The 24418-nt window shown below is 41.3% G+C and overlaps 2 protein-coding genes across 4 annotated transcripts in view; both read left to right on the top strand.

The window, feature by feature from the left end:
- The window catches only part of il21r.1 (interleukin 21 receptor, tandem duplicate 1), a 28175-nt gene extending 22842 nt beyond the window's left edge, over positions 1-5333 (top strand). For all 3 annotated transcript variants that reach the window (XM_061914977.1, XM_061914975.1, XM_061914976.1), the window contains exon 10: positions 1836-5333. In XM_061914977.1, the coding sequence (XP_061770961.1) occupies positions 1836-2459 (624 nt within the window). In that variant the 3' untranslated portion in view covers positions 2460-5333. The remainder of the gene's footprint in view (positions 1-1835) is intronic.
- Positions 5334-5516: 183 nt separating this feature from the next.
- LOC133561592 (uncharacterized) lies at positions 5517-23702 on the top strand. Its single transcript, XM_061914979.1, has 4 exons — positions 5517-6132; positions 12637-12918; positions 16323-16404; positions 23059-23702. The coding sequence occupies exons 1-4, from the start codon at positions 5748-5750 to the stop codon at positions 23495-23497; spliced, it is 1188 nt and encodes a 395-aa protein (XP_061770963.1). The 5' UTR covers positions 5517-5747; the 3' UTR covers positions 23498-23702.
- Positions 23703-24418: the final 716 nt, after the last annotated feature.

Raw genomic sequence — 24418 nt, 5'->3', positions numbered from 1 at the left:
CCATTTTAGCACCTGAGACCGGCTGCATGCTCTCTGCCACACCAGAGTCCGTTTGGAGAGACTAGGGGGGAGATGCGGAGAAAGAGACGGAGCTGCGGAGCTAGCATTGAGCGTTGGGTTGGACGACCTTCACGAAGCTAAATGAGCATTTCTTTGACACTTCGGTCTCCCTAGATCAGAGGTGTCCAAACATTTTCCAGCGAGGGCCACATAGAGAAAAATTGAAGGATGCAATGGCCACATTCATACATTTTGTATATGAAAAAATACTCAAACCAAAACAATGTACCGTATTTTTCGGACTACAAATCGGAGTTTTTTTCATAGTTTGGCCGGGGGTGCGACTTATACTCCGGAGCGACTTATGTGTGAAATTATTTACACGTTACAGTAAAATATCAAATAATATTATTTAGCTCATTCACGCAAGAGACTAGACGTATAAAATGTCATCGGATTTAGCAATTAGGAGTAACAGATTGTTTGTCAAACGTACAGCATGTTCTATATGTTATAGTTATTTGAATGACTCCTACCATAAGAGTAAGAGTCATTCAAGTGGGAGAGTGGCCGCGCGCAACCCGAGAGTCCCCGGCTCAATCCCCACCCAGCACCAACATAACCAAAATAGCTACAGATTTGTACCATAAGAAGGTTCGCCACACACGTACAAAGATATAGACCAACAGTGCAAGCTTAATGGAGTCTGTGTGCAGAGTGTGTAGATTCTGGCAGTGCTTTATACATCCATCCATCTTCTTCTACTTATCCGAGGTGGGTTCATGGGGGCAGCAGACTTTTCTCTCCAGCCAGCCACTTACTCCAACTCCTGAAGGATCCTCTGGCATTCCCAGGTCAGCTGGGAAACATAGTCTTCCCAACGTGTCATAAATCTTCCCCGTGGCCTCCTCCTGGTCAGACGTGTTCGGGTGGCATCCTGACCAGATGCCCGAACCACCTCATCTGGCTCCTCTCCATGTGGAGGAGCAGCAGCTTTACTTTGAGTTCCTCCCGGATGACAGAGCTTCTCACCCTATCTCTAAGGGAGAGACCTGCCCCCCGGCGGAGGAAACTCATTTGGGCCGCTTGTACCCGTGATCTTATCCTTTCGGTCATAACCCAAAACTCATGACCATAGGTGAGGATGGGAACGTAGATCGACCGGTAAATTGAGAGCTTTGCCTTCCGGCTCAGCTCCTTCTTCACCACAACCGATCGATCCAGCGTCCGCATTACTGAAGACGCCGCACCGATCCGCCTGTCAATCTCACCATCCACTCTTCCCTCACTTGTGAACAAGACTCCCAGGTACTTGAACTCCTCCACTTGGGGCAGGGTCTCCTCCCCAACCCGGAGATGGCACTCCACCCTTCTCCAGGCGAGAACCCTGGACTCGGACTTGGAGGTGCTGGTTCTCATCCCAGTCACTTCACACTCGGCTGCGAACCGATCCAGTGAGAGCTGAAGATCCTGGCCAGATGAAGCCATCAGGACCACATCATCTGCAAAAAGCAGAGACCTAATCCTGCAGCCACCAAACCAGATCCCCTCAACACCTTGACTGTGCCTAGAAATTCTGTCCATAAAAGTTATGAACAGAATGGGTGACAGCCATGCATTCATGTGTTCATAGTGTGTGTGTGTGTGTGCGTGTGTGTGTTATGTGATGTTGGGGGATGTGGGTCATTGGGGTATTGTTGTTAGGTTTGTGAAGCACTTTGCGATGCATTTCTTAGATGTACTGTATGAAAAGTGCTTTATAAATAAAGTTTAATTTGACATAGAGCCAACATTTGAAGCGTGAGCATGAAACAGGCAATGCCTTCTGTTTGCAGGAGTGGGTGAAGCCGGGGTTTAGTGAACAGGACTTCTTGGGCAGTAAGTCCCAGGTGGACACGAGCACCAAGCAGCAGTGGAGCTGCCACCAAAGCCCAAATGAGGTAGAATCGGAAGGACGTCTCCTTTCTGACGTCCTCGCTCAAAAGGACACGCCCCTGCTGCCTTTAGCAGACGGCGACAGTGCGCAGAGTAGCGGCCTTTCCTTCGGACATGTGTCCATCCACACGGTGACTGTGTCTGGGGAGGAAGACTTTGACAAAGACACGTCATGGAGCTCGCTGGGAAGTGACGACGGGTCTGCAAACTACAGAGAGCTGCTGGGCTGCCATCACGTGTTCCAGGTGGACAAACTCAACGGGTCCTTGCAAGATGACCGAGTCGACGACGCTTTGCTCAGAGAACCGGAGAGGATCTCACTGGCCTCCGACCAGAAGTCAGAGGACAGCTACCCTTGTGTGGACCTGGACACCGTGGACAGTGGTTACGGAGAGTGTGGATGCCCCTCGGACTCCAACTCGGGAGAGACTCCACATTTTGTACACGGGCAGCAAACATCACCATCCAACTACAGGAAACAGTGGATGATGTGTCGCACCGCCGGAGAAGACAATCTGCATTGAATGTCTTTGTTAATGGAGAGTATGTCCGTAATAGTGTGTATCATAAAGAGTGAAGAGACGGTTCATGGTACGAACCCCAAAAGCAGGGAAGTTGTCACCTTGTGTAAATGGTAAATAAAAACAATGGTTTGCAAATCCTCTTCAACTTATATTCAATTGAATAGACTGCAAAGACAAGATATCTCATGTTCACACTGAGAAACTTTGTTCCTTTTTGCAAATATTAGCTCATTTGGAATATGATGCCTGCAACATGTTTCAAAAAAGCTGGCACAAGTGGCAAAAAAGAGTGATAAAGTTGAGGAATGCTCATCAAAGACTTATTTGGAACATCCCACAGGTGAACAGCCATCAAAAGGTTAAGAGAATGTGGAGAAATCACTGCATGTAAGCCACGATATTACGCACCTTGGATCCCTCAGGGACTACTGCATCAAAGTGCCACATCAGTGTGTGAAGGATATCACCACATTGGCCCTGGAACACTTCAGAACACCACTGTCAGTAACTACAGTTGGTCGCTACATCTGTAAGTGCAAGTTAAAACTCTACTGTGCAAAGCCATTTATCAACAACACCCAGAAACGCTTTGCTGGGCCCGAGCTCATCTAGATGGACTGATGCAAAATGTAAAAAGTCATTTTGGAAACTGTGGACGTTGTGTCCTCCGGACCAAAGAGGAAAAGAACCATCCGGACTGTTCTAGGGCGAAAGTGTTCTAGGCAGCATGTGTGATGGTATGGGGGTGTATTAGTGCTCAAGGCATGGCTAACTTACACATCTGTGAAGGCACTATTAATGCTGAAAGGTACATACAGGTTTTGGAACAACATATGTTGTTATCATGGACGCCCCTGCTTATTTCAGCAAGACAATGCCAAGCCACATGTTACAACAGCGTGGCTTCATAGTAAAAGAGTGCTGGTACTAGACTGGCCTGCCTGTAGTCCAGACATTGAAAATGTGTGCAGGCTAAAATATGAGGCAGGAGACTGTTGAACAACTTAAGCTGTACATCAAGCAAGAATGGGAAAGAATTGCACTTCAAAAATGTGTCTCCTCAGTTCCCAAACCTGCACTGAGTGTTGTTCAAAGGAAAGGCCATGTAACACACTGGTAAAAATGCCTTTTTTTACATGTGTTGCTGCTATTACATTCTAACTGCATGATTATTTGCAAAAAGAACAATGTTTGTCAGTGTGAAGATGAAATATCTTGTCTTTGCAGTCTATTCAATTGAATATAAGTTGAAAATGATTGTTTGTAGTCTCTTTTTTTTAACCATTTACACAATGTGACAACTTCACTGTTTTTGACTTTTGTCTCTCAAAGAAAAATGGAATGGTTTCCCAAAGCCGTTATTTTAGTAAGTTACTGCTGTACTTGACACATGTACTCATTTGACTTCCTGTTCATGTGTCATAAAAGGGGACTGTAAAGGAATGTAGTGATGGGACACTTTCAAATATATATTTTGTGGAAATTGTATATATATATAAAAAACACACATTCCTGCAAACTCCACACAGAGATGTTGCAGCCGCCATTGTCAAAGTGTGAAGATGACTGCCAACCAAAGGGTGTTCAAAGTGTGGTTCACAGCTACGTTTTTAACAGCCATTCTGAAAGTTCTGTTCCAAACATGAAGAGGTGGAACAAAAGAACCAACAGGTGTAATGTAACTTAAGTAACACGATGTAACTTAAGTAACACAAAGTAACTTAAGTAACACAAAGCTGCCATGCAGCCTGTTTTTGTCTTTAACACTGTTATTACTCCAAAAATAATAATGAATCAAAATCACTCTTGTTGTGAACTATTGACCTCTTCAAGGCTCCAAATACTTCACATCAAATATTCTACTTTCATTTTTTAGGGGGGGGAAATATTGCATATTTTGTATGGTTGCCATATTAAAAAAACAAAGCTTTATATGACAAAAAGGGCATAAAACAAACAAGAAAAAAAATGAAAAAAATAATAAAAGCTTATTATTTTATAAGCTTGATGGATGGATCTGAAGTTGATCCGAGACTTCATGTGAAAGTTGAAAAAAAATGTATGATTTATTTTTAACACTTTTGTAAGTGGAACCCGGACAATTTTTAGTGAGTGACTTAATTTTAACATTTTTGGATTTCCGAGAATTTCAGAGTTTGGCATTGCTCAAAAAATAATAATGAATCAAAATTAATGTTGTTTTGAATTTTCCACCTATTTTAGGCTTTAATTACTTCACATCAAATATTCCACTTTGAAATATGTATATATATATTTTTGGGTGGGAGGGAGTTTTCTTTGGCAAAAACAGCATAAAACAAAACAAAAAAAGAATAAAAACTTCTAATGGAAGGATAGATATGAAGTTGATCTACAGCAGCGGTTCTCAAACTTTTTCTCCAAATAGCACCCCAGACAACACTTGGCTTTCCAAGTAGCGTAGTAGACCTAAGTATTCATTAAGTACCACCATAATGACAACATTAAACTTTCACAGTATCATGTTAGACCCGCTTGACATCCATTGCTTTCGGTCCCCTAGAGGGGGGCTGCCCACATTTGAGGTCCTCTCCAAGGTTCTCATAGTCATCATTGTCACTGGGTGTGAGTTTTCCTTGCCCTTATGTGGGTTCTTCTGAGGATGTTGTAGTTGTAGTGGTTTGTACAGTCCTTTGAGACATTTGTGATTTAGGGCTATATAAATAAACATTGATTGATTGATTGATTGATACAAAAGTTATATCGACAGATAGATCTAACGTTGATCTGGAGAGATTTAAATGTTGAATGAAAAGAAAAACGTATTTTTAACATTTGTGTGATCGAGCCCCTTCTGGTCGTTGGGACCAAAATTGAGGGGAGCACTAAGGGTGACCAAAACAATCTACATATTATAATGTTTTTTTAAATAAAAGGATCAAAACAGCTAGGGATGCTTTTATTTCTCAGTGGAAAACGTCTGGACGTCCCCGCCCACGGCAAGTGTGCTCGGTGTGCTGACCAAGCGAACACCGTGACCGGGCCCTGCTTACACCGGCGGTCCAGCGGAGGGCGCTGTGGCGCCCGAGCAGCGTGTAGTGACGGACATGAGCAGGGTGGAGGCAAAGAAGCCAGCTGGCAGCCTCCTAAGTGGACATAAAGCTGATGTTTTGAAACATTTACAGATCTTCTGCTTGCAAACAGTCTCAGCGTCGACGAGCAGCTTGAGATCCGTCACTTAGATGTGACTTCAGCGAGCCGCCGCTGTCAGCCCGCGTGCTCGTGCCAGCCGCCAAGAAACAAAGGAGGATGACTTTAGCGCCAAACAGCAGCGTGCACGCGCACCTGCGCGACGACGAGGTGCAGGTGGTGGAGAACGCCATCCGACTGGCGGTGGACTCCATCTTGAACGTGCTGTACGGCGTCAACAGCGGCCGCAGCCGGGAGTACCAGAGGATGGTGGCCGACAGGGACAAAGAGATCCTGCGGCTGGAGGACAGGCTGCGCGCCATGGAGGCCGACGTGCGCGCGCGCCGCCGCTGCGCCTGCGCGTGTGCGTGTGCCATGGCCTCCGGGAGCGCGCGTGACCAGGTGACCTCGCCGCCGCGCTCAGGTGAGCCGCAGGCCGGGGAGGAGAGAGCCCATGGCGGGGACACCCAGCCGGAAGTTGGCCGGCAGGAACTAAGTTTCTCTTGTAAGTAAGTTGCTCCTTTGACTTATTAAGTATACTCGTCAAGTACACTTAAAGGCCTACTGAAATCAATCAATCAATGTTTACTTATATAGCCCGAAATCACTAGTCTCTCAAAGGGCTGCACAAACCACTACGACGTCCTCAGTAGGCCCACATAAGGGCAAGGAAAAACTCAGAACCCAGTGGGACGTCGGTGACAATGATGACTATGAGAAACCTTGGAGAGGACCAAAGCAATGGATGTCGAGCGGGTCTAACATGATATAAATGAGATGTTCTTATAGCAGCTCCATTCTATGTGTCAGACTTCAGCATTTAGACATAGTTTTGCTCCAATCCAATCCACTTTATTTATATAGCACATTTAAACAACAAGAACGTTTCCAAAGTGCTGCACAGCCATGTTAAAAATAATATTAAAAAACAATATTATGCCCCACCAATGACTGAATAAAAACAAAAAATAAATAAATATAAAAACAAATATGATTAAAAACTATCTTAAAGGGTAAAATCAATGAAATCAAAGTGTATAAAAAACACAGAGGACCACACAACTCACGTAGTTTTAAAAGCCAAAGAATAAAAGTGGGTCTTAAGACGAGACTTAAAAGAGTCCACTGTGGAAGCAGTTTGAACATGGAGGGGCAGAGTGTTCCAGAGCTTAGGGCCGACCACAGAGAAGGTCCTGTCTCCCCTGGCCTTAAGTCTGGTCTTGGGCACCACGGGCTGGAACTCGCTCTCGGACCTGAGAGCGCGCGCAGGAATGTAAATTTGGATGAGGTCCGAGATATATTGAGGTGCCAGTCCATGTAAAGATTTAAAAACAAACAGCAATGTTTTAAAATCCATTCTAAAATGAACAGGAAGCCAGTGCAAACTCTGAAGAATTGGGGTTATATGCTGGCGTTTCCTGGCCCCTGTTAAAAGTCCTGCTGCCGCCTTCTGGACTAACTGCAACCGGGAGAGAGCTTTGAGGCTAATGCCAGCATAAAGTGCACTGCAGTAGTCCAGGCCACTTCAAATAAAAGCATGCACCACTTCTTCAAAAAGGTTTAAAAGATAAAAACGGTTTAACCTTTACTAAAAGACGAAGGTGATAAAAACACGATTTTAAAACGCCATTGACTTGTTTGTCTAGTTTAAAATGGCTGTCTATAGTGACGCCAAGGCTGGTGACTTTTGGACGCACGTCATTTTGCAATAGTCCCAAGTCAGTGAAAGGATCTAGTAGAGAACATCCAAGATAAAGTTTGCAGCTTTCGGTCACTAATAAAAAAGCCTCGCCTGTACCGGAAGTAGCAGACGATGTGCACGTGATGTCACGGGTTGTAGAGCTCCTCACGTCCCCACATTGTTTACAATCATGGCCACCAGCAGCAAGAAAGCGACCATTTCCCCATTAATTTGAGCAAGGATGAAAGATTCATGGATGAGGAAAGTTAGAGTGAAGGACTAGGGGGAAAAAAAACGAACGGACAGTGGAGCGATTCAGATGTTATTAGACACATTTACTAGGATAATTCTGGAAAATCCCTTATCTGCTTATTGTGTTACTAGTCTTTTAGTGAGATTATATAGTCGCACCTGAAAGTCGGAGGGGTGTGGCCACGGGTGTGGTGACCGCCAGTGTCTCTGCGTGGTCGGTAGTAGTGAGTGTCAGTAGGCCTTTAAGCATGTTTCTTCTTGCATTAAGACATCACCAAGTACGCTTACGCCTGTTTCTTGTTGTATTAAGACATCATTAAGTACACTTCCGCATGTTTCCCCTTGTATGAAGAGATCACTAAGTACAGTTACACATGTTTCTCCTTGTATTAAGACATCAATAAGTACACTTACGCATAGTTCTTGTATTAAGACAACAATAAGTACACTTATGCATGTTACTTGTTGTATTAAGACATTAGGCTTTTTTCTTGTAGTCTTAAGAAATCATTAAGTACCCTAGGGCATATTTCTTGTTGTGTTAATACATCATTAAGTACACTTACACATGTTTCCTGTAGTAAGAGATCACCAAGAACACTTATGCATGCTTGTTGTTGTATTAAAACATTAGTAGGGTACACTTACACATGTTTCTTGTTGTATTAAGACATTAAGTACATTGACCCCCATTTCTTGCTCGATTGATTCAGATATTAGGTACACTTACACATGTTTCTCATTGTATTTAGACATCACTAAGTACACACGCATGTTACTTGTTGTATTAAGATACAAGTACACTTACACATGTTTCTCTTTGTATTAGGACCTCACTAAGTACACTTTCACATGTTTCTTGTTGTATTAAGACATTAAGTACACTTACGCATGTTTCTTGTTGTATTAAGTACATGGACACACATTTATTGCTGGATTCAGATGTTAAGGACACTTACGCATGTTTCTTGTTGTATTTAGACATTATTAAGTACACTTACACATGTTTAATATTGTATTTAGAGATTAAGTACACTTACCCTGAAAATTGTTGTATTTAAACATGAGGTACACTTTGTACACGTTTCTTGTTGTATTTGGACAGTTAAGTACACTTAAACATGTTCAATGTTGTATTTAGACATTAAGTACATTTACACATGTTCAATCTTGTATTTAAACATTCTTAAGTACACTTACATGTTTTAATGTTATATTTAGACATTACATACACTTACACATGATTATTGTTGTAATTGAAAATTGTTAAATATACTTAACATGTTTCTTGTTGTAATTGGACATTAAGTACACTTACAATTAAATGTCTTGTAGGTCTTCAAGGATTAGTAGACACTGTGCACAACAGTCGTGATGTCATCACTCGTGTCTTCGCCACTCGCAAAAACATCTTCAGTACTAACATGTCAAGTGTGAAGACATTATTCTTGTTACAAACATCAATACTTGCTCACACACACACACACACACACACACACACACACACACACACACACACACACACACACACACACACACACACACACACACCAATGTGGAGGTATCCTAAAATTCTAGATATAATCCATTACATGTGAAGAATGAATGAAAGCTATAATTGCACACATTGAGTCTATTGGAGTGTTAAAACTGCCAGGAGTTAGTCAATAATAATAATAATAATAATAATAATCAATAATCAATATATTAGTGTGCAGATTTTTAAACATCACAAAATGATTTTCTTTTAAAGGAAGTTTGATTTTGTCTTCTCTTTGTTTTCATTGCTTCTATGTGGAAAAAATGTTTATTTTTTAGCACTTTGCCTTTCTTTTCTTTTTATGGACAATATTTTAATAATCATTTAAAGTTTGTGTAACAGCACAGTTATTATATGAATAAATATTTATGAATGAATTAGTCATCTTTGTTATAAGTAAGCACACGTCCAAAATAACTTGAGCTGCATTTAGACGTCGATGGAGAGATGACAGCCATGAAATATGTGTCCACTTTAATATCCAACTAATTGACTATTTGTTAAGAAAATTGTTGACTAATCGACTATCAAAGTAATTGTTAGTTGCAGCCCTTATGCCTTGTTGTAATTGCACATCATCAAGTACACTTACACATACCTTTTGTTGTATTTAGACATCATTGAGTACACTTAAACATGTTTCTTACTGTATTTAGACATGAAGTACAAACACACGTTTCTCGTTGTATTTAGACATCATTAAGTACACTTACACATGTTTTGTTGTGTTTGGACATCATTAAGTGTACTTACACATGTCTTGTTGTATTTACACATCATTAAGGTAACTTACACATGTTATTTATTTATACATCATTCAGAACAATTACATATGTTTCTTATTGTATTTAGGCATCATTAAGTACACTTACATTATTTTTGTTGTGTTTAGACATTAAGTACACTTACACATGTCTTGTTGTGTTTAGACATCATTAAGTTAACTTACACATGTTATTTATTTATACATCATTCAGAACAATTACATATGTTTCTTATTGTATTTAGGCATCATTAAGTACACTTACATTATTTTTGTTGTGTTTAGACATTAAGTACACTTACACATGTCTTGTTGTGTTTAGACATCATTAAGTTAACTTACACATGTTATTTATTTATACATCATTCAGAACAATTACATATGTTTATTGTATTTAGGCATCATTAAGTATACTTACATTCTTTTTGTTGTGTTTAGACATTAAGTACACTTACACATGTCTTGTTGTGTTTAGACATCATTAAGTACACTTACACATGTCTTGTTGTGTTTAGACATCATTAAGTACACTTACACATGTCTTGTTGTGTTTAGACATCATTAAGTACACTTACACATGTCTTGTTGTGTTTAGACATCATTAAGTACACGTACACATGTCTTGTGTTTAGACATCATTAAGTACACTTTCACATCTCTTGTTGTGTTTAGACATCGTTAAGTACAAGTACACATGTTTTGTTGTGTTTAGACATTAAGTACACTTTCACATCTCTTGTTGTGTTTGGACATCATAAAGTACACTTACACATGTCTTGTTGTGTTTGGACATCATAAAGTACACTTACACATGTCTTGTTGTGTTTGGACATCATAAAGTACACTTACACATGTCTTGTTGTGTTTAGACATCATTAAGTACACTTTAACATGTCTTGTTGTGTTTAGACATCATTAAGTACACTTTCACATGTCTTGTTGTGTTTAGACATCATTAAGTACACTTTCACATGTCTTGTGTTTAGACATTAAGTACACTTTCACATGTCTTGTTGTGTTTAGACATCATTAAGTACACTTTCACATGTCTTGTTGTGTTTAGACATCATTAAGTACACTTTCACATGTCTTGTTGTGTTTAGACATCATTAAGTACACTTTCACATGTCTTGTTGTGTTTAGACATCATTAAGTACACTTTCAGATGTCTTGTTGTGTTTAGACATTAAGTACACTTACACATGTCTTGTTGTGTTTAGACATCATTAAGTACACTTACACATGTCTTGTTGTGTTTAGACATCATTAAGTACACTTACACATGTCTTGTTGTGTTTAGACATCATTAAGTACACTTACACATGTCTTGTTGTGTTTAGACATCATTAAGTACACGTACACATGTCTTGTGTTTAGACATCATTAAGTACACTTTCACATCTCTTGTTGTGTTTAGACATCGTTAAGTACAAGTACACATGTTTTGTTGTGTTTAGACATTAAGTACACTTTCACATCTCTTGTTGTGTTTGGACATCATAAAGTACACTTACACATGTCTTGTTGTGTTTGGACATCATAAAGTACACTTACACATGTCTTGTTGTGTTTGGACATCATAAAGTACACTTACACATGTCTTGTTGTGTTTAGACATCATTAAGTACACTTTAACATGTCTTGTTGTGTTTAGACATCATTAAGTACACTTTCACATGTCTTGTTGTGTTTAGACATCATTAAGTACACTTTCACATGTCTTGTTGTGTTTAGACATTAAGTACACTTTCACATGTCTTGTTGTGTTTAGACATCATTAAGTACACTTTCACATGTCTTGTTGTGTTTAGACATCATTAAGTACACTTTCACATGTCTTGTTGTGTTTAGACATCATTAAGTACACTTTCAGATGTCTTGTTGTGTTTAGACATTAAGTACACTTTCACATGTCTTGTTGTGTTTAGACATCATTAAGTACACTTTCACATGTCTTGTTGTGTTTAGACATCATTAGGAAAATATCACATGTCTTGTGTTTGGACATCATTAGGTATGCTTACTCGTGTCTTGTGGTGTTTGGATGTCATTAAGTACACTTGCACATGTCGTGTCATTTTTAGACATCATTAAGTACACTTACATGTTTTTGTTGTATTTAGACATTAACTACACTTACATGTATCTCCTTGTGTTTAGACATCATTAAGTACACTTACACATGTCTTGTTGTGTTTAGACATCATTAAGTACACTTACACATGTCTTGTTGTGTTTAGACATCATTAAGCACACTTACACATATCTTGTTGTGTTTGGACATTATTAAGTACACTTACACATGTCTTGTTGTGTTTAGACTTTATTAAGTACATTTACACAGGTCTTGTGTGTATTCATCATTCGGACATGTTTCTTGTTGTATTTAGACATTAAGTACACTTACATGTGTCTTGTTGTATTTAGACATTAAGTACACTTACATGTGTCATGTTGTATTTGGACATTCAGTACAAGTACACTTACCCCTGTAAATGGATATTAGATAGAGTGTACACTTGCCCATGATTATTGTTGTAAGTGGACACGGTCAAGTGTACTTACACATGTTTGCTGTTGTAATTGGCCATTAACAAGTACACATGTTGTAATAGGACACACCTGAAAATGTCACCAGAAAGTGAGTTTTGGGACGGTCTATAATTCAGTCAGTTCCACATTTAAGTCTTCTGATGAGCAATACTAAACATCAGGAGGTCCAGAGTTGTAGAAGAAGAATAAAGAGCAAGTATTTGAACTCCTGCTTCCACAGTGGGATTGTTTGCCAGCCCGCCCTCCGTCAGGCAGGAGGCACCAGGAGGTCTCCCCTTATCTTCCATCAGCCGACCAGGTCCAGGTCCTGGTCCAGACCCGGGCTCAGCAGACCCCTCGGGCACGTTGGAAGTCTCCGGGAAGTCGCCCTCGCCTTCTTCCAGCGGCCTCGCCGTCAAAGAGGAGCCGTGCGACATCGACGCCGTGCTCATCAAGTGGGAAATGAGCGAAGAGAGATTTAGGGAGCAGCAGGAGCGAGATGGAAGTCTTTGTTGGGACGAAGGTAACATCACCGAGTGACGGGGTCGAGACCTGTATCGCCATAGGAGACTCTAAGATCTGCCAATCAGGAAAAATCATGGATTTTGGTATCATCTATGGCAGTCCTTCTCAAACTTTCTTCACCTTACAACATTAAATACAGTAGTGTAGTAGACCTAAGTATTCATTAAGTACCACCATCATGACAACATTAAATACAGTAGTGTAGTAGACCTAAGTATTCATTAAGTACCACCATCATGACAACATTAAATACAGTAGTGTAGTAGACCTAAGTATTCATTAAGTACCACCATAATGACAACATTAAATACAGTAGTGTAGTAGACCTAAGTATTCATTAAGTACCACCATCATGACAACATTAAATACAGTAGTGTAGTAGACCTAAGTATTCATTAAGTACCACCATCATGACAACATTAAATACAGTAGTGTAGTAGACCTAAGTATTCATTAAGTACCACCATCATGACAACATTAAATACAGTCGTGTAGTAGACCTAAGTATTCATTAAGTACCACCATCATGACAACATTAAATACAGTCGTGTAGTAGACCTAAGTATTCATTAAGTACCACCATCATGACAACATTAAATACAGTAGTGTAGTAGACCTAAGTATTCATTAAGTATCACCATAATGACAACATTAAATACAGTAGTGTAGTAGAGCTAAGTATTCATTAAGTACCACCATCATGACAACATTAAATACAGTAGTGTAGTAGACCTAAGTATTCATTAAGTACCACCATAATGACAACATTAAATACAGTAGTGTAGTAGACCTAAGTATTCATTAAGTATCACCATAATGACAACATTAAATACAGTAGTGTAGTAGAGCTAAGTATTCATTAAGTACCATCATCATGACAACATTAAAGACAGTAGTGTAGTAGACCTAAGTATTCATTAAGTATCACCATAATGACAGCATTAAATACAGTAGTGTAGTAGACCCAAGTATTCATTAAGTACCAGCATCATGACAACATTAAATACAGTAGTGTAGTAGACCTAAGTATTCATTAAGTACCACCATCATGACAACATTAAATACAGTAGTGTAGTAGACCTAAGTATTCATTAAGTATCACCATAATGACAACATTAAATACAGTAGTGTAGTAGAGCTAAGTATTCATTAAGTACCACCATCATGACAACATTAAATACAGTAGTGTAGTAGACCTAAGTATTCATTAAGTATCACCATAATGACAACATTAAATACAGTAGTGTAGTAGACCTAAGTATTCATTAAGTACCAGCATCATGACAACATTAAATACAGTAGTGTAGTAGACCTAAGTATTCATTAAGTACCACCATCATGACAACATTAAATACAGTAGTGTAGTAGACCTAAGTATTCATTAAGTACCACCATCATGACAACATTAAATACAGTAGTGTAGTAGACCTAAGTATTCATTAAGTACCAGCATCATGACAACATTAAATACAGTAGCGTAGTAGACCTAAGTATTCATTAAGTACCACCATCATGACAACATTAAATACAGTAGTGTTGTAGACCTAAGTATTCATTAAGTACCACCATCATGACAACATTAAATACAGTAGTGTAGTAGACCTAAGTATTCATTAAGTACCACCATCATGACAACATTAACTACAGTAGTGTAGTAGACCTAAGTATTCATTAAGTACCGCCATCATGACAACATTAAAAACAGTAGTGTAGTAGACCTAAGTATTCATTAAGTACCACCATAATGACAACATTAAATACAGTAGTGCAGTAGACCTAAGTATTCATTAAGTACCACCATCATGACAACATTAAATACAGTAGTGTAGTAGACCTAAGTATTCATTAAGTACCACCATCATGACAACATTAAATACAGTAGTGTAGTAGACCTAAGTATTCATTAAGTACCACCATCATGACAACATTAACTACAGTAGTGTAGTAGACCTAAGTATTCATTAAGTACCACCATCATGACAACATTAAATACAGTAGTGTAGTAGACCTAAGTATTCATTAAGTACCACCATCATGACAACATTAAATACAGTAGTGTAGTAGACCTAAGTATTCATTAAGTACCACCATCATGACAACATTAACTACAGTAGTGTAGTAGACCTAAGTATTCATTAAGTACCACCATCATGACAACATTAAATACAGTAGTGTAGTAGACCCAAGTATTCATTAAGTACCACCATCATTACAACATTAAATACAGTAGTGTAGTAGACCTAAGTATTCATTAAGTACCACCATCATGACAACATTAAATACAGTAGTGTAGTAGACCTAAGTATTAATTAAGTACCACCATCATGACAACATTAAATACAGTAGTGTAGTAGACCTAAGTATTCATTAAGTACCACCAGCATGACAACATTAAATACAGTAGTGTAGTAGACCTAAGTATTCATTAAGTACCACCATCATGACAACATTAAATACAGTAGTGTAGTAGACCTAAGTATTCATTAAGTACCACCATCATGACAACATTAAATACAGTAGTGTAGTAGACCTAAGGATTCAATAAAAACAAGACAGAGGTTTTGTTAAATATTTGTGGCCACAGTAACATTACACACAGTGAAAAATGTAGCACTGAATGTGTATTCAAGTGATAGTTTAGTGTACCACTAGATGGAGTGTGTGTATCACACTTTAGGAATGACTGATCTATGGAAAATAAGAACCAGGATGAAAATGTATCAAATGAAAATATTTGTATTTAAAATGTAACCTTCCTCTGATTATAATCCCCTCAGCTAAGATAAATGTTAACACAAGCATGGAACACGATTCATGTAAGCAAAAGTGTAAAATCCCATTGAAGTCTTAACAATAGCATCTTGAAATCAAGTGCAAACAGGGAATATGTGGGAGAGAAATGAAGTGTAACACATAGTACACAGTGTGACAATGTCAATATCCAGAAGGCTGAGAAACCACTCCATGCAGAGAATCAATTGCCAGACAAGATTGTGCAACCAATAAGGATAGTTAATACTCTTATCTGATTGGCTTTTAGTCTGGCCCGCCCACTTATCAGTGATCACTTCCTGCCTTGCTCAGTTAGTGAGTGCCTTTGTTTATGCAACCAACCTTGCTTTGCAACTTCCTGTTGCACATTTTTTTTCTTCGTATATATATATATATATATATATATATATAATCGTCCAGCCCGAGCCATACTTGAATATAGATGACAGTGAAAAAGAAAACAACATCCATATGTATACAATATCCAATGACAGAATGAGTGTGTGCATTTTAAAGCATAAATGCTGAGCATGCAGGCAATATTTTGTTATTGTTTTCAAACAGCTGTTGTATGTTTGTAAAGTCTGTCAGCAGTGGTGTTTGTGCGTGATGACAACATGTTTGTTTCAGAACATTTGGAGGACATGGAGGGCATGAACTACGGCGATGCGGATGCAGTCGCTCAGCAGATGACAGAAGCGGAGCAGCTGAGGTGGGACTAGTAAGAACCATCACACTTTGACAACAGCTGTGAAGGATTGTACTACTGTACTGTACTGTACTGTACTGTACTATGACAGTGGCTTCAGCAGCATATACAAAGATGTGTCAGAGTTATTTGGTGACGAACCCCAAGATGCAGAGATGGAGTGAACAAAAAGGATTTTAATATAAATACTAAGACAAAACCAAACAAAGGGTTCAAACCAAAAGTGTGCATGTGGGCGGATACAAAACAAAAGGCCTTTAGCATAGAAGCTAACAAGAAACAAAAAGGAACTTTAGCATGGAAGCTAGAGGATAACAAACAGAAAAACTGGAAATACCTAACAGCTTACCGCTATGACGACCAGGACAAGATGTAGCACGACAGGTGATAGCTGAAATGATGCCAGACATGACAAGATGTAGCACGACAGGTGATAGCTGAAATGATGCCAGACATGACAAGATGTAGCACGACAGGTGATAGCTGAAATGATGCCAGACATGACAAGATGTAGCACGACAGGTGATAGCTGAAATGATGCCAGACATGACAAGATGTAGCACGACAGGTGATAGCTGAAATGATGCCAGACATGACAAGATGTAGCACGACAGGTGATAGCTGAAATGATGCCAGACATGACAAGATGTAGCACGACAGGTGATAGCTGAAATGACGCCAGACATGACAAGATGTAGCACGACAGGTGATAGCTGAAATGACGCCAGACATGACAAGATGTAGCACGACAGGTGATAGCTGAAATGACGCCAGACATGACAAGATGTAGCACGACAGGTGATAGCTGAAATGATGCCAGACGTGACAAGATCTAGCACGACAGGTGATAGCTGAAATGATGCCAGACATGACAAGATGTAGCACGACAGGTGATAGCTGAAATGATGCCAGACATGACAAGATGTAGCACGACAGGTGATAGCTGAAATGATGCCAGACATGACAAGATGTAGCACGACAGGTGATAGCTGAAATGATGCCAGACATGACAAGATGTAGCACGACAGGTGATAGCTGAAATGATGCCAGACATGACAAGATGTAGCACGACAGGTGATAGCTGAAATGATGCCAGACATGACAAGATGTAGCACGACAGGTGATAGCTGAAATGACGCCAGACATGACAAGATGTAGCACGACAGGTGATAGCTGAAATGATGCCAGACATGACAAGATGTAGCACGACAGGTGATAGCTGAAATGACGCCAGACATGACAAGATGTAGCACGACAGGTGATAGCTGAAATGACGCCAGACATGACAAGATGTAGCACGACAGGTGATAGCTGAAATGATGCCAGACATGACAAGATGTAGCACGACAGGTGATAGCTGAAATGATGCCAGACATGACAGGTAGCAAAGACACAAGAGTGACATGAAGCAACGACAATACAACGATCCAGCAACTGACACAAGACAAAGGAGGTACAAATAGGAGCCGGCTGATTGGCAACAGGTGTGGCCGGATGCTAATCAGCCGCAGCTGAAGGGGAACACAAGACAGGAAGCTGACAAAATAAAAGCACTAGACAGGAACTAAGGACAGGAAATACTAAACACACTGAGGAGGAACGCAGCACTCGGGGAACAAGACAGGAAGCTGACAAAATAAGAGCTCTTGACAGGAACTAAAAGACAGGAAATACTAAACACTGGAAACAGACAAATGCAGAGGAAACAACTAAAAGATAGACAAACTGTCAGCGGCAAGTCTGACAAGATGAGCATCAACCTGTTTATGTTGACTTCCCTCAAACTGCTGTCAACATAACCACTTCTGTTTGATTTTTTAATTCTGGTTCTTGCCTGTTTCACCAACCAGTCTGAGACGGACGTCGACACAAGCAAATGACGTCACATTAGTGGCAAAAATCCAAGCGCATAAAAACTGTTATCGTGCGCTGATTCTCCACTTTGTGTGCGCGTGGCGTCTCGGTCTGTGTGCGCTCTGTGTGTAGTCCTGTGTGTGCGCTCTGTGTGTAGTCCTGTGTGTGCGCTCTGTGTGTAGTCCTGTGTGCGCTCTGTGTGTAGTCCTGTGTGCGCTCTGTGTGTAGTCCTGTGTGCGCTCTATGTGTAGTCCTGTGTGCGCTCTGTGTGTAGTCCTGTGTGCGCTCTATGTGTAGTCCTGTGTGCGCTCTGTGTGTAGTCCTGTGTGCGCTCTGTGTGTAGTCCTGTGTGCGCTCTGTGTGTAGTCCCGTGTGCGCTCTGTGTGTAGTCCTGGCATCTGTCCTCGCGCTGTCATCTTTCTTTTGGCACTTTGCTTAGACGGCCCCTTCTTTCTGATTGGCTCTGAGCATTTTTCATATGTTTGTTGTATTGGCGCTAAGTCTTACCTCAGGCAGCTGGCCCCGCCCAGTACATAGATGTCAAGGAACATGTACTATTTAAATAATCATAACTTGCTCAATTTTCAACTCATTTCCAAACGGTTCGATTTGTTATAAATGTCAGAGTATTGTATGTATGTGTATATTTAAATAGTACATGTGCTATTGACATCAATAAAGTGATGGGGAGCAGCTGTCCATAGTAATATGGAGAAACATGCAGTGTTTATTCATATCTGTGGTGAAAGGTCCATGGCAGTTCCCTGGGATTAAAAAGAAAGGAAATCACGTTTTCATGGGACTATCATGGCTGAACAAGTAAGTCTTACACGATTACACTGGGGCAAAAAAGTATTTAGTCAGCCAGCGATTGTGCAAGTTCTCCCACTTCAAATGATGACAGAGGTCTGTCATTTTCATCATAGGTACACTTCAACTGTGAGAGACAGAATGGGGAAAAAAATCCAGGAATTCACATTGTAATTTATTTGTAAATGATGGCGGAAAATAAGTATTTGGTCAAGCATTCAAATCTCTCACTGATGGAAGGAGGTTTTGGCTCCAAATCTCAGGATACATGGCCCCATTCATTCTTTCCTTAACACGGATCAATCGTCCTGTCCCCTTAGCAGAAAAACAGCTCCAAAGCATGATGTTTCCACCCCCATGCTTCACAGTAGGTATGGTGTTCTTGGGATGCAACTCAGTATTCTTCTTCATCCAAACACCACCAGTTGAGTTTATACCACACAGTTCTAATTTGATTTCATCTGACCACATGACATTCTCCCAATCCTCTGCTGTATCATCCATGTGCTCTCTGGCAAACTTCAGACGGGCCTGGACATGCACTGGCTTAAGCAGGGGGACACGTCTGGCACTGCAGGATTTGATTCCCTGTCAGTGTAATGTGTTACTGATGGTAACCTTTGTTACTTTGGTCCCAGCTCTCTGCAGGTCATTCACCAGGTCCCCAGTGTGGTTCTGGGATTTTTGCTCACCGTTCTCATGGTCATTTTGACCCCACTGGATGAGATCTTGCGTGGAGCCCCAGATCGAGGGAGATTATCATTGGTCTTGAATGTCTTCCATTTTCTGATAATTGCTCCCACAGTTGATTTTTTCACACCAAGCTGCTTGCCTATTGTAGATTCACTCTTCCCAGTCTGGTGCAGGTCTACAATTCTTTTCCTGGTATCCTTCCACAGCTCTTTGGTCTTGGCCATAGTGTAGTTTGGAGTCTGACTGTTTGAGGCTGTGGACAGGTGTCTTTTATACAGATAACGAGTTCAAACAGGTTCCATTAACATAAGTAACGAGTGGAGGACAGAAGAGCTTCTTAAAGAAGAAGTTACAGGTCTGTGAGAGCCAGAGATCTTCCTTGTTTGAAGTGACCAAATACTTATTTTCCACCATCATTTACAAATAAATTCTTTAAAATTCCTACAATGTGAATTCCTGGATTTTTTTCTTCACATTCTGTCTCTCCCAGTTGAAGTGTACCTATGATGAAAATGACAGACCTCTGTCATCATTTGAAGTGGGAGAACTTGCACAATCGCTGGCTGACTAAATACTTTTTTGCCCCACTATTTTCTCTCAGATTTAATTTGCCTAATGTGTGGAACTAGCTTTTTTTGTTGTTTTTTTAAATACATATTTTTAACTCTGCCATCTATACTGATCTAGGCTGATGTCTAATTTTCCATAGTTTGAGTTGTTTGCAGAAACAAGCACTTTTTATAGTAATATTAAAACCATATTCATTAATTGTAGTGATAACCTGTCATTCATTATTCTACTAAAATAGTCATTGCAATCATAACATCAATAATTAGGCCCATATGCTAATCATGTGGTCCTGATATAAAGTACACATAGATAAGTGGCTTCAGGTAGACTCTGGTGTAAACTTCAAGTAAATAGAGCAGGGATCGGGAACCTTTTTGGCTGAGAGAGCCAAAAAGCCAAATATTTTAAAATATATTTCCGTAAGAGCCATTAAATATTTTTTTCAACACTGAACACAACTAAACAAGTGCATTTTTAAGTAAGACCAACATTTCTAGAGTATAATATGTCTCTTATTCTTTGTAATAACATCGTTATTCTGAAGCTAACTGTGGAGGGGGCGTGACCTGCGGGCCTGCATCGAACTGGGATGTGCCAGGACCGGTTTCGAAATCAGCGACAGTTGCGTAGATAGCCCACCTGGGCCTTGTTATCTCATCACCTGTCCCTCTGTTAGAAGCGGCAGCCAGGAGGAGAGAAGGGGTTGGGGCTGGAAATACAATTGCTGGAAAGCAACTGAGAGACTTATCGAAGAATAAAACAATATTGTAACCCTGAAACAGGCTCTCATGTCGGGGCTTGGTGGTCCGAAGAACTCCCGGGAGGGCAAGCCCCACACTAACCAATAATAGATAAATAACTTCTTACCATCAACGCAACTTCTTGAACAGGTGCAGTAGAAAACGGATGGATTAAAAATGCGTGAGAATGTTTTATATTTTTAACGTTATTTTTAACACTGTGATTACAAGTGGAATTATTCATTTTAAGCAACGTCCGCTCAGATTTATCCGAGAGCCAGATGCAGTCATCAAAAGAGCCACAGGTTCCCTACCCCTGAGATAGAGGAAAGAAAATGAATAGTCCTACATTGTGGCATACATTCCATATTTACATTTACAAATATTTAATAAATAAAAATATTTTTTAAAACAGACCAGTGAGGAAAGAAAACATATTTGAAAATATAATTTCCATCATTGCATTTAATGTTTTCAACTAAGATAGCAGTGGAGCCTCCATTCTTCTAACAAGTCAGTAAACTCTTACAATCACTCCAAACCAGTCCAATAATGTAAATAACTTGCATCTTTTTCAGCCGACATTTCTTTATCTACTTCTTCCTCTGTAAATCTTGATACATATTGATGATGACCCGCCCTGCTATACTTCTGATTGGCCCTGAGCACTTTTCGCCTGACCAATCAGAAAGGAGGGGCCGTCTAAGCAGACCTGCCCCCAAAGTGCCAAAACGAAGACAGCGTGCGCGCACACGCAAAAATGGTGTCGCGCGCGCACCAAGTGGAGAATCATCACGCGATGGCTTCATCTGGCCGGGATCTTCAGCTCTCACTGGATCGGTTCGCAGCCGAGTGTGAAGCGACCGGAATGAGAATCAGCACCTCCAAGTCCGAGTCCATGGTTCTCGCCCGGAAAAGGGTGGAGTGCCATCTCCGGGTTGGGGAGGAGACCCTGCCCCAAGTGGAGGAGTTCAAGTACCTAGGAGTCTTGTTCACGAGTGGGGGAAGAGTGGATCGTGAGATCGACAGGCGGATCGGTGCGGCGTCTTCAGTAATGCGGACGTTGTATCGATCCGTTGTGGTGAAGAAGGAGCTGAGCCGGAAGGCAAAGCTCTCAATTTACCGGTCGATCTACGTTCCCATCCTCACCTATGGTCATGAGCTTTGGGTCATGACCGAAAGGATAAGATCACGGGTACAAGCGGCCCAAATGAGTTTCCTCCGCCGGGTGGCGGGGCTCTCCCTTAGAGATAGGGTGAGAAGCTCTGCCATCCGGGAGGGGCTCAACGTAAAGCCGCTGCTCCTCCACATCGAGAGGAGCCAGATGAAGTGGTTCGGGCATCTGGTCAGGATGCCACCCGAACGCCTCCCTAGGGAGGTGTTTAGGGCACGTCCAGCTGGTAGGAGGCCACGGGGAAGACCCAGGACACGTTGGGAAGACTATGTCTCCCGGCTGGCCTGGGAACGCCTCGGGATCCCCCGGGAAGAGCTAGACGAAGTGGCTGGAGATAGGGAAGTCTGGGCTTCCCTGCTTAGGCTGCTGCCCCCGCGACCCGACCTCGGATAAGCGGAAGATGATGGATGGATGGATGGTGACGTCATACATGCAGTTGTCAACATAATCCTCGCCCCCCCTTTTCTCCTGTTTGCCGTTGTTTGGCGTCTCTGCGGTGACATTAACGTTTTTGGAGGTGTGCAATTCTGTCATCCGGGGGCCAACAATCTGAGGAAAGAAATTAGGTGGATGCATTTTGTCAGTTGAATCCTGGTTAATGCTGCCATGCTTTTATTTTGAAGCTTAATATGCACCAAACAGGAAGTCCCTGCGCATGTTTACATAAATGGACCCATTTTTCACAGGAATAACCCCTGAGTGCTCAACCATGTATGTTGACATCTTTTTAGGGAAAAAAACATGCTGGTGGACATAAGCGAGTGTTGCTTGTAAACTAGCAGGTGTGTTGTTAGCTGACTCTGTCCTACCCCTCAGGAGCAGGAAGAAGCGGGTGTCCATGGCGGATCTACCCGAGGAGGCCCAGAGGCTGAAGAGGGCGGCGTGGCGGGCGGCCTCCCGCCGATACTACGCCCGCAAGGTGGCCCGCCAGCAGTCGGCCCTGACCCGCCCGGCGCCCTTCCACCACCAGATGGAGCCTCACTACTCGGGCGCCCCGGCCGACTTGCATTGCTTGGCGTTCGGCAACAAAAGGAAGCGAGCGCCCATTTCCATGCTGCCTCAGGAGTCGCAGGCCCAGCAGAGGGAGGCCTGGCGAGCGTCCTCCAGGCGCTACTACCACTCACGCAAAACCTCTCTGCATCCCGCGGCGGCCTCGCATTACCCTCTCCAGAACACGGAGCCTTCGGGAGACGCACATGACGGCGGGGACTCGTACGCCGACACCGAAGGACTGGGAGGAATCTTGTGTAGTTGATGTTGTACATGAGACTTATTTATTGCTGATGTTTCCTCCTCACTTGCACTAACCGGGAGGAGCCTTCCTTCCTTCCTTCCTTCCTTCTCCCTCCTTCCCTTACTCGCACTACAGCGCCCCTAGTGGCCAGCAGCTGCATTACAGCCTTCTGAGCTCATCTTTCCTTTGGTCCTGCTATAAATAAATGGTGGTGAATAAAAACCAGGACGTACGAGCTTGTGTGTTCTTTCCTGCACCGGACAATACAAACTGACAACTTTTGGGGCATGTAAACATTTATTTGACAATGATATGTGCATTAAATACATGAGACATTCATGGTGGATCAATCATACTTGCCAACCTTGAGACCTCTGATTTCGGGAGGTGGGCGTGTGGTCGGGGGTGGGGTGTGGTTAAGAGTCAAGTATTTCATACATACCGGTGTATATATATATATATATATATATATAAGAAATACTTGACTTTCAGTGAATTCTAGCTGTATATATATATATTTATTTTATTATACATATATAAATAAATAAAAGAAATACTTGAATTTCAGTGTTCATTTATTCACACATATACACAAATAACACTCATCTACTCATTGTTGAGTTAAAGGTTGAATATTCCATCCTTGTTCTATTCTCTGTCACTATTTTTCTAACCATTTGCATGTACAGTAGATGGCAGTATGGTCTTGTTTAAGAGTGTCACAACATTGCTGTTTACGGCACACGAACTGCTTTATGGTAGAAAAAAACGTGACTGCTGTTGTTGTGTGTTGTTACCGCGCTGCGAGGACGTTAATATTGTAGCAAAGCGGACGTGAAAACAGGCTGTCGACACGTCACTCAGGTCCGCATGGAGCTGGAGGGGCCGTGGCCTCCAGCGCCGCCGGAATTTCGGGAGAAAATTTGTCCCAGGAGGTTTTCG

This window comes from Nerophis ophidion, linkage group LG11 (assembly GCF_033978795.1).
Source record: "Nerophis ophidion isolate RoL-2023_Sa linkage group LG11, RoL_Noph_v1.0, whole genome shotgun sequence".
Taxonomy (NCBI): domain Eukaryota; kingdom Metazoa; phylum Chordata; class Actinopteri; order Syngnathiformes; family Syngnathidae; genus Nerophis; species Nerophis ophidion.
This window is presented reverse-complemented; position numbering and strand designations above follow the sequence as displayed.

Coding starts and splice junctions, on each gene's coding strand:
- LOC133561592 (XM_061914979.1), top strand. CDS start 5,748: ATGACTTTAGCGCCAAACAGCAGCGTGCACGCGCACCTGCGCGACGAC. Junction 6,133..12,636: donor GCAGGAACTAAGTTTCTCTT/GTAAGTAAGTTG, acceptor CTGCTTCCACAG/TGGGATTGTTTGCCAGCCCG. Junction 12,919..16,322: donor AAGTCTTTGTTGGGACGAAG/GTAACATCACCG, acceptor TGTTTGTTTCAG/AACATTTGGAGGACATGGAG.